This window comes from Molothrus aeneus, chromosome 3, assembly GCF_037042795.1.
Source record: "Molothrus aeneus isolate 106 chromosome 3, BPBGC_Maene_1.0, whole genome shotgun sequence".
NCBI lineage: Eukaryota > Metazoa > Chordata > Aves > Passeriformes > Icteridae > Molothrus > Molothrus aeneus.
Window position 1 is genome coordinate 67,177,173 of NC_089648.1, and position 15,307 is coordinate 67,192,479.

Here is a 15,307-nt window from a genome sequence, read left to right on the forward strand (position 1 = left end):
CCCTGTCTTTATGTCCCTGTTTTTATGTAAAATTCATTACACGGGGAAGACTGTGCTCTGCAATGTAATTGCATAGTGAGCAGGCTGTTCTCCATAGAACCAAGGCCATATTTCTTTTAAAATATGAATGATATTTGGCAAATAAGACAGAGGATTGAATGAAGGAAAGAGGCAGGTTCCTGGCTAAGGCAGACTACTTTCTGGTTGACTTTTTTCATGTGTTTCCATATAATGTTATTGAGGCTGCATAAGCCAGACTTCTCAAAAATGTTCACTGATTTTTCTTGGATGCTCACCTTGGGTTAATTGCATCATGATTTGTAAATGCTGTTGTTACTCACAGTTACATATGAGATCAGTTGGGAGTATGTGAAGTATTTTCAAGTTTTTTAATACACTTGGAAAGTCAGCCCTCGGATTTGGCCCTGAAAATTAGCAGGCACTTCAACTTTGAGCCTTTTTCTAATAAAATCAGTCATTTTAGCTGCTCTCTGTGTTGAGAGGTCAAAGTAAAACTGAATAACAAATATTTTTCAAATTTTAAAGACCGTGGATTTGTGCCAGCAACAGAGAGTGAAAAATTTTTTCAGAAGAGACTTAAAGAAATTCTCAAGCAAAATGACTTCTCTGTGTAAGTGTTTAGCCATTTGTCATAAAATATAGTATGCTATGCAAACCTTAAATATGCATTTAAAACTTGCTTTTCAATTAACTAGAACGTTGTCAGGATCATTGGACTACAGTAATGGATCAGAGGAGTTCTCTGCTGAATTAACACTACATTCTGAGGTACTTTCTCCTGAAGCCTTTCCATGTACACCAGCTAATACAGTAGAAGTGCATGACGATAAACAGATGAGCAAAGGTGAGTTTTTTAATATCCTAATTGTTTAGGCAGAAATTTATGTCATGGTTTGTCTGTTCATACTATTAACAGAAGTAAGCCAAGGAAGTTGTGATTGTTACTTATGAAAAACCAAAGAGTACTTTTGGGTTTTGTTACTGTTAGAGTAAGCCTTTCTAAAATTGCTACAGCAAATAATGGAAATATACTTGGATAGTAAAATCCATTCTGAAGTGGCTTGCTTTCATAATGTATTGATGTCTGTGACTCAGAAGTTTTATACTTTTTCTTCTCTTTTTTTCTTTTAAAGACTCCAATAGGATGCATACTGATAAAGAAGAGGAAGCACTTATTAATGAAGAAGCAATTTTAAACATTGTGGAGAATAGTCAGTGCTTTCAGCCTTTGTCTCAAAGACTGAATCAGACTACTGTTTTTAGTGAGTATGACTGGAATGTCTTTTCTTCCAGACTATTTTATTGTTCCACAGTCTTTGTGTTCCCTTAGGCTACTCATCATGAAAGAAAGAAAGTAATTTAGCTCAAGGAGTTTTTCAGGTTGAAAAAAGGTTGAGACTTCACACACACAGACACATACCCTACCACCACCAAAACACACTCTATGTTTTCTAAGTGTCACCAGGACTGTATTTGTAGAGGCTGCTCTGTTTGACTGGTTCAGTAAGCCCTGTCCTCTTGCTAAGTCAGCTCAATGCAGTCTCTTGTGGGTATTGCTCTTCCTTGTGCTCCTAGGGCTATAAGGTTAAAACTATCAGAATGAAGATGATTTTGACTGTCTGTCCATGATACTCTTGCAGTTACTGGCTGCATCTTTCGTACCGTTAAGGTAGGAAACTTGCAATGTGATCTGTCTTCAGAAGCTCAGCTGGCTGGAGGTACTGGGCAATAGTAGGTTGATAATGAGAGGCAAGTTGCAGCAGAGCATTTCCCAAAATTTTTAGATACAAAAACAGTTGAAGGCAAAGAAACAAGAAGCAAAATACTTAAGAGGAGGAGAAAAACCATGACAGTAAAATTGCGAGGCACGAGGGGGAAACAACCCTAAAATAACCAAGAAAGGACCTTGTATGAAAAACTACGAGGTAGAAATAGTTCAAATACTCTGAAGGAGATGAAAAGCACATATTTCTTGATATATCTCTATGTATGTTCTTTGGTAAACATAATGTATAATGTTCATGTGAACCATATAGTGTGGGGCAGGGAGGAGTATTTAAAACCTGTAGTAGCCTCCATTTCTTTTGATACTCATACTCATAGTGTATGAGTATGGGCTTGGGCAACAGTAGATGTCTGTGGGTAATACAATTTACAACCTTGAAATCTGTTCTTGCTAAGAAAGGAGTAGATGAAGTTAGATTTAGAGTGTAGTTTTATTTTGCAGAGAGTAGGCAAGATTTTGATTATAGAAGTTTCATAGGCAAGGATTTGGATTTATTGAAAGAACTATGAGAAATTCTGTAAGAGCCGGCAAACATGAGCAGACCTGAGAGGATAAAAAGTGGCTAAAATAATATGTAGGGGGTAATAAATGTAATATGTACATTTGAATTGCTCAACCAAATTGAAGTGTTGAAATGGTCTTTTTTTTTCCATTGACTAGGTAATCAAATTGAGATTATATTACTTTATTTTTCACTTTCTTTCTCTCCTCCCTTCTTGTCATGCTGATTCCTGGTGTCTTGCGTGACTATGAGTAACGTGGTGCATATTTATCTCTTATGCTCCCTCATAGCCTGCACCAGTGTTCACTTTCCCTCTAGTAGAGTTGTAGTGCCACAGGGACTGTGAACCACATGACTTCTGCTATTCAGTGTGAATTACACCCCAAGGTTCATATTAACATGAAGTAGAGGTTGGAGTTTAATGATGAGCCTCACCAAGGGCACAGGAGCCAAGAACAGAAAGTATAATTGAAAGTGGGTTAATTCAAAAACTCTGGAAAAAGGGATGGTTTCTGTTGTAAAGGATTGCATGGTATCCTGTGAAGCCTTTGCAAAATATGAAAAATGCCTTTCTCACCAATGTTGAGATCTATTTTATATAATTCTCAAGATCATTTTAATCATATGATGCTTCCCAAGGAAAGAAATTAGAGATTGTAGTTCTTAAACTAGAGAAGGAGAGAGAAGTAACAAAGATGCCTGGTAGACTTCAGGTCATAAATTGATTATGAGGTCAGATGATAGGTAAGTAGGAAGAGAGTGAGAAAAAATTGTGACTTGGAAGGATTTTTAAGAAAAAAACAGAAGGAAAGTGCATAAATAACTGTAAGCTTGGGTCAAATAAAAGAAATATAAAATTTAAGAGAGGAGTGATGTCAGGTAAACTTTCAGTGTTTCAAGTAACCTTGGAATAGAACAGCTTAAAGTGGCATGAAAAGGGAGCCAAAGTTGAGCATTATATTTAAGAACGGAAGGGGGAATAGTTTGTCAAAATCATCATCCCTTTTCACAAGATGCAGTGACTGAAAGTCCTCAAGTGATACAGAAAAAAGTGCTCAAAGCTAATGCAGCTATTGAGCAAGAGAAGGCAGTGATGCTTCAGAAGCTGTCACTCAAGCTAAAATTAAAGGGGAGAGTGAAGCTTTACTGAATATGAGGAGGTAATAGGAGAGTGGAGACAGAGAAGTGAGTCCACTGCATCTGGTACCATCAGAAGAGTAGGGCAGAAAGAAAGTAAGTTGTCAAAGTTTTAGATACAGAGCTAGAAAAGATAAATAATAAAATTTGAAAAAACAAGATGTGAAAAGAGCTTTGTTTCTGTAGCATGCCTTGCATTAGACAGTAAAAAACTAGATTTTTAAATGGTGAGGGGCTTTTTTCTTTGGTTTGGTTGTTTTTGTTTTTTACTGGTAGACTGTAACTAGTCATTTACAAGTAGAACAAAATATAGATTCTACTTGTATGGGCTTTTTCTGCAGTGGGCAGTAGTGCTGATGAGGCCATGATTGATCTGTTGGCTGGACTGGAGAATGATGGATATCAGATGGGACATCAAAAAACACTCTCTCACCATCGTTCTCTTGGAAGCTGGCGAAATTCTCAGAACAGTGATGATGAAGAAAATGAGCCACAGTGTGAGAAAGAAGAAATGGAACTTAGCTTGCTAATGTCCCAGAGGTGGGACAGTAGCGTGGAAGAGCCTGGGCAAAAAAGGAGGTATATATTTTCTTTTCTTAATATGTTTTTTTTCTGCCAGATCTTTCCTTCCTCCCACCTTGTTTTCAAGTATGCTGTGAGCCCAATGAGATGTGGAGAGGTCTCTGTTAACAACATGGAAAAATCTGTGCAGATCTTGGGATGGAATGCACATTGTTTGGATGATGATGCGACTCATCAGTGTTACCTGGAAATAAAGATTAAGTGTTTAAGTTTGGCCAAACATAAGCTTCTAGTTTGCTCTTTGAGGAAGAATTAAGTGGGCTTTTTGTTCTACAAGTCCAAATACAAGAAAACCTTTAGTGGTAACTTGCTTGTAAGGTCACACCTTGGGTATAATGCAAATGTTAAGGTGTATCTTGTACATCTTTTACTAAAGTCAATATTTAAGAAGTATTCAAATGAAGACTAACCAAGCAACCTGAGGAAGAAACATCCATTTGTTTCCATGTTAAAAGCTTAAATCAAAACATGAATGTTGTTCACTCTGCTTGACTTCAGCAACTTCAATATATTTAAGGCCAAGTTTCTTGGAACACCTTCTGAGGTTGTAATTACCTTTTGTACAGTCTGCACTGACAGGCATTGAAAGCAGCTATATCCAGTTTCTCTTGACCCCTGCTTTCAGCACAGTTTCTGATATTTATAATTCTGTTTGAAGTGTGAGGAACTTCACAGACATAACATTTTTATATTTGGGGTTTTTTCCTACATCAGAAATTGTAATCATACTATGTTTCAGAGAACTAGAGAGGTATAGAAATGCTTCCTTTATTTCCATAAGGCACATTAAAGTTGTAACAGAACCAGAAGTTAGTTAGTTCATTAGTCTTCTAGTTCTAGAGAGAATTGATCTCTAAAGCTAGTTTTCCTATCTGACCTTTGATTTTCTAGGTTTTTTTCCCTCTAGTAGTCTGAAAAGTTGAAATTTCCATCCAAAACACTTCACTTCAAACTTCAGTTTAGTGGTAGTTACTGTGAAAACCTGTATCTTGCAGAATTCATTAGCTCAGGCACAGCTCTGTATGGGTTTGACTCTACAACTTCAGGAGTTGGGTTGGATTCTGAAGCAATTAACTGCTTTCATGCAGAAAAGAATCCTATTTAAAAACTCAAGAGACTTGATGAGCTGTCTCACTGATATCTTACTCACATATGCCTACACCTTAATCCCAGACAGAAAACACTAGGGAAAATGTACATACCGTGTGCTTCCACTGGGAGTGAGCTTTTGTTCAGAGGGAATTACAAGTTCTCTTGCACTGAGATCTCTACAGAATTTGGATTCATTTCAGACACAAGCCATGAGTATCTTTGCCCACTGCATGATTCTGCTCATGTGTGAAGAACCAGTTTGAGTCTGATGATGGATCTGACTTTACTCTGCTCGGGCTTATTCCATCTGTGTGGCTTCCTAATGCATCCTTGAATATCCATACCAAGGCTTTTCTGTTAGTGAGTGTTTACCAGTCTTTCATGATCTCAGAAAATCTATTGTGCTAATGAGGAGTAACCACTCCCTATTAAATGAATTCAGTGGCTTGGGTTTGATTTGTATTGAATTGGAGAAAAAAGCCCACCAAGACCTGGACTAGTTCATGTATGGTGATATCTTTGTGTCACATAAATTTTCCCAGAATCCAAACTGATAGGCTTGAATGAGGAGAAATCCAAGTTACCTGCAGAGGTCATCTCCAGGCTGATTGTGTTTACTAAAATTGACAAAGATTTACCTGGGATTGCAGCATAATTCAGGTTGGAAGAAACATCCCCAGTTTGCTATTAATTTGCATATCAAGCTGATTGCTTTGTGCTGTGCTTTTCCATGTTTTGGGAACATAGAAGAGGGACAACTAAGCTCTCTTAGATCATGGAGACTAGCTGTGCTTGTTACTTGATTCTCCAAGTCATGCTTCCAGATGTGAGTGGAAATGATGTGCTTACATTTGAGCCTGTTGTTTCTGAACTAACAAATCTGTCCTGATCTAAATTAGCTCTGTGCTGACATTCAGATGTCTGGGGTGGTACCATACATATAATTCATGCTGGTCTAACTCCAGTCGTCAAAGCATTCTGCAAAAGTAAAGTGTATTTAGGTTATTGTGGATTTTCCTTCCTGTAAATTCAAAACATTTGTATTTATATCTTTTAAGGTATTACACAAACTTAAACAAACAACAAACAAATTTAAAAACCCCAAACTTCAGTTCTTTGGTATGTATCTGTATTTTTTTTTTTGTGTAGTCACAAAATACCTTATTTCTGGTAAGAATTTTGACTATCTCACACTTTTTATTTTAAAAAAGAAATCAAATTCCTAAGTGGTTATAGAGTTATAATATACTGGAGGATTTGTTCTTTGTGGTTTTCTATCATATTCTGTGATATTCTTCCTTCCCCAATGCCCATATAAAGCAAACACAAAAAATCCAGAGAAGCTTTTCTTTGTAGATTTGCTTCTTTTTTTTTTTTTCCCAATGAATTTATGACTGTAAACCTGGCAGTGTAGAACAGTTAACTTAGTAAAAGCAGCTTAAGTATTAACAACAGCTGCTTCAGAATATTCAGTGAAATGTAGAATGAAGCATAGTTTTGTTGGTCATGATTTAGTTAAGCCTGCCAAGAGAGAGAATTGTTACAATACAGTGAAGACTTCTTAACAAAAAAAACCACCACAAAAAAGTAGACATCTGTTCACTAACAGCTGAACTGAAGTAATTTTGCATAGTTGGTTTAGTCTTCAAATTTCAAGCACTTTGAAGACATGAAATTAAATTGCAGTAAAATTTATCTAAAATTAAACGTCAAAATGCTTTCTCTGCATCTTCTTAAGTTAGCGAATCCTGCTGTTTAATATGGTTGGCTACCACTGTTGCCTCTTAAAAATTGTAACATGGAATAATAATAATATTATTCAAAAATAATATTCTGACTTTCTCAATGAGAAATGTGACAAAATTTTTGTTTCCTTTTGCTCCCCCAAATTATACAACTGCATAGCACCACACCCCATTGAGTTTCATGTTCCCTGTGGCCCATGGTGTTTCCTAATAGAGGTATTATGCATCAATTAGTTCCTTTTCTTTCCTCCAGGTCAGCTGGCAAAAATATGCATCGAAGTTCAACAGAAGAGGATTCATCTTCGGAGGAGGAAATGGAGTGGAGCAGTAACAATATCCTAGCTAATCTCTCAATACCTCAGTTAGATGGAACTGCAGATGAAAATGGTGGTAAGTAAACAGAACATCGGCTTTGGAAGTTGGGTCATAGTTCATTTTCATATCAAATTGCTAGTTCTCAAAAGTGCTGACCATTTTCAGTCCCTGTTTCAATTGGAAGGAAAAGGTCTCAACAGATTGCAGAAGCAGGCCCTTAACATCTTCCTTGAAAAACAATTGTATTTTAATCTCAGTGCCCTCTATGAATTACCAGAATCTGTTTTTCGTATTCTATCGATGATCCAAAAAAGGACATAGTTTAATTAGTTCTTTAGAAAAAACCAAATATGATATTAAAAGTAATGATTCTGTGGGATCATTTATCCTCCTAGGATTCTTGTAAATAATAATGTATTACTGTGTAGATTTAGGTGATTCTTTACAAGTATTTGCCACACATGCCAAAGTATAGTGAGCTTTTGTTTGGGCCTGTCTTTCATTCTGCAGATTGCATATTCACATTTGGGATTGCATGAGTTAAAACTATGAGTGGCAAAGCCACTGCAGAAGGAACTGCCTTTCAAAATCTGTAAAAAAAAAAATTAATCTCTAGAGATCTTTTGCCATCTTTATAACATGATCAACATCTTTGATCAAATAACATTAGTCAACAGAATGCACACTTTGAAGTTAGGGAAATATATAAATAATATTATTTGTTTCATTAGAAAATCTGCAAGTCACATTATAATGTTCAGTTTAGAACGTGAACTATATGATCTTACTAGATAGATTATAGATAACCGCAGCTATTCTTTTGTGTTCAGTATTTAAAACATAGTTTACTTTTTCCTTTGTTTTTATAGGTATAATGGTAGGATTAATACATGATTTGATGTACTGCTAATATGGTATGCTTTTATCAGATATACAATTGTAATTTCCCTATTTGCCATACTTTCTAATTTGTTGTAATAAGAGATGCTGCTGGCTAAAAAGACTGTTTCTTAAGTAACTGTTTAAATTTAAGCATATTTTAAGTATGTGAAATATCACGTCGGCTTAGAAAGCGTATTTCTGTCAACTTTTGCACTGATTTCTTTTAATAGGAGATACAGTAAATTCAAAACAGATCTCAGTCCAGGTCGTCTAAATTAGAAAATGCCTATCCACACATGAATCTGTGTCCATATAATCTGACTGACTGACAAGTATTTTTGCAGTTTTTGTATCTGAATAGCCAGCTATTTTCCAGGTGTTTGTTGACACAACCAAACTCCCATTTTTTGAGTTTTCAGTTAATCATCCTCATTCTTTCTGTGGACTCCTACCTTCAAAGAATAATAGGCAGTGTCTCCCAGCTGTGTTTCACAGCTTAGGGACTCTGTGTGCATTAGAAAATGTTACTAGATACAGACTGGGACTTCCTTTTATTTTTCTCAGCCAGCAGCAAATAAACTGCTAAGCTGAAGGCAGCATGAATCTAAGATGATCCCCAAATTGGTTGAGACTTAGACTAAAGGCCGAAAGGATCCCCAATCTAGTAAATCAGTGTGCAGCACATGCTTTCAGGTCATGAGCATGTTTCATAACTCCTATCCCCCTTCAACATTTCAGCTAAAGAGGTGGATACAAGAGGAGGAACAAATTTCTGTGTGCCAGGTGCTCTGGGGTAGCTGCCTCTCTGCAGTGGTACAACCTCTGTCAAACTACTTGTTCAGCAAGGTTATGAGCAAGCACACACTTGTTACTTGTTACCACATCTCTGTCCTTACCTACCCCACAATAAATGTGGTGAAAGTATCCCCAAAAGAGATGAAAATCATCACCCATACCATGTGATGAGTTTGCACAGGTCAAATTACCACAGCACCTGCTGGTCTCAGATTATGTGGGAGCATTAATACATGGATATGAGTCCAGGATGTAACTAAGTGGTGCAAGCTTCTTGCATGAGCACCTGAACGGGTGCTGTATTGCTCTGCTATATAGAAGTGCAGGAAACTACCTATGTTTAGTGCACAGCACAGTTCATACAAAGCCCTTGCCATGTTGTGAGATGTACTACTTTAGCTTTCTATGCAATGACTTTTCTGCATGGGGAAGGTCATCTAAATAAGAATTTTGTTTTTCAGAGCCAATGAGTATACATACTTCTCGGGGACAAAGCAGCATACAAACTTTTCTAGAAATCAGTCTGTTTTTATATAGTCATCTGAAAGTGATTGTGAAGCCTCCTTTCAGAAAGTCAGCGTGAAATCTTTGACAATTGTATGCAAGTCTGCCATTGAGGAATAACTGACAAAATGCCCGAGACAAATGTACTGACAATGTGATTTTGATAAAGCAACTCATGTAGTCAGAGTCTCTAGTTGTCATGATGATAAATGTAATGTGATTTGCAAGAGTTTGTTTCTTATTTGGATGGGAAGGCTTTTAGGATGATACTATTAAAATTTTTAATGCCTTAGGTTATTTTTTTACAGGAAGACGAGAATAAAATTGCTTTTCTTGCATTTCAGACAATCCTTTGAATAATGAAAGTTCTCGAACTCACTCCTCCGTCATTGCAACAAGCAAAATGTCTGTAAAGACCTCAATCTTTCACAAAGATGCTGCTACACTAGAACCCCCATCTTCTGCTAAAATTACTTTTCAGTGTAAACACACAAGTGCCCTTTCTAACCATGTTTTGAATAATGAAGATTTTGTAGAAGACCTCTCACAACCAAACACAGAAACAAGACCTGAACTTTCAGTCCATTCTCTTACAAAAGAAAGCACTTACTCAGCCAAGTACCCAACTCCATTCAGCAATAGTACCCATGCAGAAAACTCTCACAAAGAGAGCAACAAGAAAGATACTCTCCCAGTTCCTTCATGTGGAAATAATATTTTTGACTATGAAGATGATATTTCATCAGTAAACAGACCGATACCTAGTAGGAAGTACATTAGCATTAGGAAGGCTGAAAAGGATGTCTCTTTTATGCATGTGGGCCGCCATATTGGTGACAACATGTTGAATAAAAATTTATATAACTTTTCTGATATGAGCCACTCCAAAGGTAAAATGTCCTCTGAAGTAAATGAAAAGTCCAGCAGTGCAAGTATAAATAGTTTTTTTCCAGCAACAGCTACAGAAAATTGTGAATTAGTATCTTGTTCAGGAGGCAGTCGAACTGTGGTACATTCACTTGAAAATAACACTGATGAAGGTGGCCTTAATAAGCTTAAAATTAGGTATGAAGAATTTCAGGAGCACAAGGCAGAAAAGCCAAGCCTCAGTCAACAAGCAGCACATTATATGTTCTTTCCTAGTGTTGTTCTTTCTAATTGTCTCAGTCGACCACAGAAGTTAGCTCCCGTGACATACAAATTACAGCAGGGCAACAAACAGTCCAGGCTGAAACTGAATAAAAAGAAGCATAGTTTTATCAATCGCCAGGAGCCTGCAGGTGTAAATGACGTTGCATCAGTGAAGGAAGGCTGCTATACGCAAGGTAATGCCTGTAGTAACATTCCTGATAAGGATAGTGCTTTACCTAGTGACTTAGTTCAAGTTCCTCTTGAGGCTTTTGAAAACAAAATGCCTACAAGTACTGCTAATTACACTGACTGCCAGTTTGCAGATGGATCTCTTGAAACTGAGCAGTCATTTGGACTGTGTGGAAATAAGTACACGCTCCGAACGAAAAGAAAGGTGAATTATGAGACTGAAGACAGCGAATCGAGCTTCATCGCACACAACTCAAAAATTAATCTACCTCAACCGATAGAAAGTGTTGAAAGTTTGGATGGGTCTCAGAAGTCTCGAAAGCGTAGAAAACTTTCTAAAAAATTGCCACCTGTTATTATTAAATATATTATCATCAATAGATTTAGAGGGAGAAAAAATATGCTTGTTAAATTGGGGAAAGTAGATTCTAGTGAGGAAAGAGTAGTACTCACAGAGGAAAAGATGAATTTATATAAAAAGCTTGCACCTTTAAAGGACTTTTGGCCAAAAGTTCCTGACTCTCCTGCAACCAAATATCCTATTTATCCACTAACACCAAAGAAAAGTCACAAAAGGAAAGCAAAACATAAGTCAACCAAGAAAAAAGCTGGAAAACCACAAAAAACAGGTAGTACAAATATTAAAAGAACTTTATCTTTCAGAAAAAGGACTCATACAATTCTTTCTCCTCCTTCGCCCTCCTACAGTGCTGAAGCTGAAGACTGTGACTATAACTATAGTGATGTTATGTCTAAGTTAGGTTTTCTTTCTGAGAGAAGCACAAGCCCAGTAAACACATCTCCACCTCGCTGCTGGTCTCCCACTGATCCAAAAGCAGAAGAAATTTTGACTAACCTGGACAGAGAAGCTTTATTTAATAGGGGGCCCAATATCTACAACAGCAAGACTGTTAATACTAGTGTAGGAAAAACTAGTAGAGCAAAAACTCAGGTTAAGAAATGTAAAAAGAAATTTGCTAGCCCCACTGTATCTACCAAGAAAAAGAAAAAGATTAATCAGGTTGATAAAACCCCAGATGATGGAAAGAAGAAACCTAGAACAAAACAAAAAACGGCTGAAAAAGCGTCCTCAAGAAAACGCGTTGTATTTAAAGATGAAAAAGAAAGTAGTCGCTCTACTACAGAAGTCAAGTTTGTGCTGAAGCATCAAGATCCTCATGAGATTTCTTACAACTCTCTCTGCTCTCAGCCACTTCACAACCTCAAAGACAGTCCTCTTCCTGGCTATTCAGCTGGATATCTGCCATCAGCACAGCTCCCTTCAGCTGATGCACAAGGTAATTCATCAGGCTGTTTTCACTCACTGATGGAAATTGATAAGCCTGTAGATGCACAGTGTTTGCCTGCTCCACGGGAAGACCCTCATTCATCTTTCACATCTACTCCTGCAGCATCTGGAAGGGAAGTACCAAAAATGAGCTCTCAAAGGTCCAGGACTCAGAGTGCTATATTTAGAATGAAGGACTCTGCTCTCATTCAAAACATATTTGATCCATCAAATCACTCAACTCACGTAACACAGAATGCTCATATCTCAAAAGATAAGACTTCTCCAAAAGCAGAAGAGATAAAAAACTTTCAAATCAGATATTTGCCACCAGCTGGGAAATTAAATGAAACTCGTGACTCTCTGGACACAGCAAAGATGGATCAATTACATACCACTAACTATTTACATTGTAAAGACAATAATCAGCAGCAGATTTTTTGTTTACCAGAAGCATCCAAGCATTCTGATCCTTGTTCTTCTATTCTTAAGCCATCTGAGGAAAACCCTGGGCCACTTCAACTGCCTAAAAACTGTTTTGTAACGTCTTTGAAGAGTCCAGTGAAGCAGTTAAATTGTGATCAAAACCAGAGAGGATTTATTTTGGATATGTCACATTTTAAACCAGAAACCACAAAACAAAGGCCTCTGTCAGAAACAACCATGCAACCAAAACCCCTCTCCCAGTATAAAAACAGGAATATAGTGGCCCCATCAGCATTTGGTGAAGGACAGTCTGGTCTTGCTGTTTTGAAAGAGTTGCTCCAGAAGAGACAGCAGAAAGCTCAGAATGCCAGTATTGCGCAGGAGCCATTGCCAGACAAAACACAGCTGAGCAAGGGCATACCATGCCCTCCTGAACAGAATAAAGCCATCAAAAGGTCACGGCCAATCACATCATCAAGAAAATCTCGTTCTCCCAGAAGCACAAAACCTAAAGAAAAAACAGCAAAACTTGCAAAAAAGGAATCTTCGAGCCAGCCAATTACTAATCGCATTGATCATTCTGTATCTAATGACAGCCCAGTTTTTTTTTCAGACCCTGGTTTTGAAAGCTGTTACTCACTTGAAGACAGCTTATCTCCAGACCACAATTACAACTTTGATATTAATACTATAGGGCAAAGTGGATTTTGCAGTTTTTATTCTGCAAGCCAGTTTGTCCCAGCAGATCAAAATTTGCCCCAGAAATTCTTGAGTGATGCAGTTCAGGATCTTGGTTCTGGACAAACAACAGAAGGTGACTTTCTATGTCATAATGACCAAAAATCTGAGGAAGAAAAGCAACATTCTTCAAGCACAAGTAAATGGATACCGTCTGGTTCCCTGAGCCCTGAGCTTTTTGAGAAGACCTCACTAGATAATAGTGAGAACCACTGCCATAGTCAATGGAGGAAAAACATTCATTCTTCAAATTCTAGATCTAGTTTTATTGATACCTCTTGTACCCAAGAGACTGAAGTCTGTTTAAATGAAAAATTCAAATTGAATATAAATACAATAAATAAAGAGAGATTTCTTAATCTTTCTCAGCCAACCTGCTCAGACTGGATTCAAAGCCACATTAGAAAAGAAACCACTTTTGAACCCTGTCAACCACTTGATTCAGTTAATACCTCTTTTACATCCTTATTGTCATCACCTGATGGTGAACTTCTAGATGCAGCTTCTGAGGATTTAGAATTACATGTTTCAAGAAACAATGAAGCATTAACTCCAACTCCAGATAGTTCACCAAGATCAACCAGTTCTCCCTCACAATCCAAGAATGGAAGCTTTACACCTCGTACTGCTCACATTCTTAAGCCTCTCATGTCCCCACCCAGTCGTGAAGAAATCATGGCAACTTTGCTGGATCATGATCTCGCAGAAACAGTCTATCAGGAACCATTCTGCAGCAACCCTTCAGATGCTCCAGAAAAGCCAAGGTACTGTGTTAAATGCATTTCTGTCTACCTGTGATTGTGATTATATTAAATTTAATTTATTCCTGTAAACAATTTTATGCTGTTATGTGGCATGGATACTTGAAAGATCCCATCTGATATACATCCATTCGAAGTTGAAAGTTACTGTGCTTCCAGTCCAAATACCCATTTTCTTTCATGATAATTTGTATTTTTATTGCATATTGTTGTAATAAGTGGGAATGTGCCTTTATGGTTTGTAAAATAAAAACACTGCCCATGGGAATTGCATGGTGAGAAATCTAGTTAGTAATACTCTGCTTTTCTGTCATCTGGAGGACTGCCTGCAGTGCAGTTTGGAGTAAAACAGTAATTTAAACTATTTTTCTTCACAGGGAGATTGGAGGGCGGCTTCTCACAGTGGAAACCAGACTTCCAAATGACCTCCTTGAGTTTGAGGGGGACTTCTCATTAGAAGGTCTACGACTCTGGAAGACTGCATTTTCAGCAATGACAGAAAGTCCTAGACCAGGATCTCCTCCTCATTATGGTCACTCTACTGTTAATAAAAGAGAAAGTAATAGCCATAAAACTAGTGAAGACAAAAAAATAGTCATAATGCCATGCAAATGTGCTCCAAGCCAACAGCAAGTTCAGATATGGCTTCATGCCAAAGAAGAGTATGAACATTTCAAGAAATTGCCTAAGAATCATCCTGCTGAGCAGGCAAAGGCAGATGAGAATTTCAGCTCTGCAGTATTGTCTGAAGAGAAATCTGTAGAAGTAATAAAAGCAGCTAAAGATTTGAATTTGTCTAGCCTGGAAGATGAAAGACCTATTGTGCCTACAAAGACTTCTCCTGCCTCCGTGGCAGAAAATACAAAAATGCAAACCAAGGAAACCTGTGATAAGTCTATAAGCACCATAGGAACTTCTGTAAATACTAAAAATGATATAGACTCTAATAAAACTTCATGTGCAAGCAAGACACACACTACTTCAGCTCTAGAACATGATAAGGAGGAGGAGGAAGAAGATTATTATGTCAGTTACAGTTCTCCAGATTCTCCAGTGCTTCCTCCTTGGCAGCAGGTGGCATCTCCAGATCCTAAACAGTCCAATTTAGAAGACACAGAGTGGAAAAATCAGGATATTATTTTGTCTTCTGGGGAAGGAAACGATGTTGGAAGTACACAAAATTCTCCATGCACCCAGGAGAACATTCAGACATCCTTTGACACATCCCCGCTTCCAGTTAATGAAGATCTTGGAAATTCTGAATCAGTTTGTCTCCATAGTACACCCATTGCACACAGAAAAAACCAAGATGGAATACCTGAAGTTCTTGGTTTTACTCCTTTATCTGCAGGTAAATCCATTAAGTGATTCTAATAATACACACACAAATCTAAATATATTTCTTTCTACATA

The 15,307-nt window shown here is 37.4% G+C and overlaps 1 protein-coding gene across 1 annotated transcript in view; it reads left to right on the forward strand.

Moving 5' to 3' along the window:
- The window catches only part of REV3L (REV3 like, DNA directed polymerase zeta catalytic subunit), a 70,853-nt gene that overhangs the window by 16,628 nt on the left and 38,918 nt on the right, over positions 1 to 15,307 (forward strand). Inside the window, exons 8-14 of the mRNA XM_066546128.1 lie at positions 547 to 631; positions 717 to 865; positions 1,155 to 1,283; positions 3,788 to 4,025; positions 7,119 to 7,255; positions 9,706 to 13,897; positions 14,272 to 15,245. Coding sequence (XP_066402225.1) covers positions 547 to 631; positions 717 to 865; positions 1,155 to 1,283; positions 3,788 to 4,025; positions 7,119 to 7,255; positions 9,706 to 13,897; positions 14,272 to 15,245 — 5,904 coding nt within the window. The remainder of the gene's footprint in view (positions 1 to 546; positions 632 to 716; positions 866 to 1,154; positions 1,284 to 3,787; positions 4,026 to 7,118; positions 7,256 to 9,705; positions 13,898 to 14,271; positions 15,246 to 15,307) is intronic.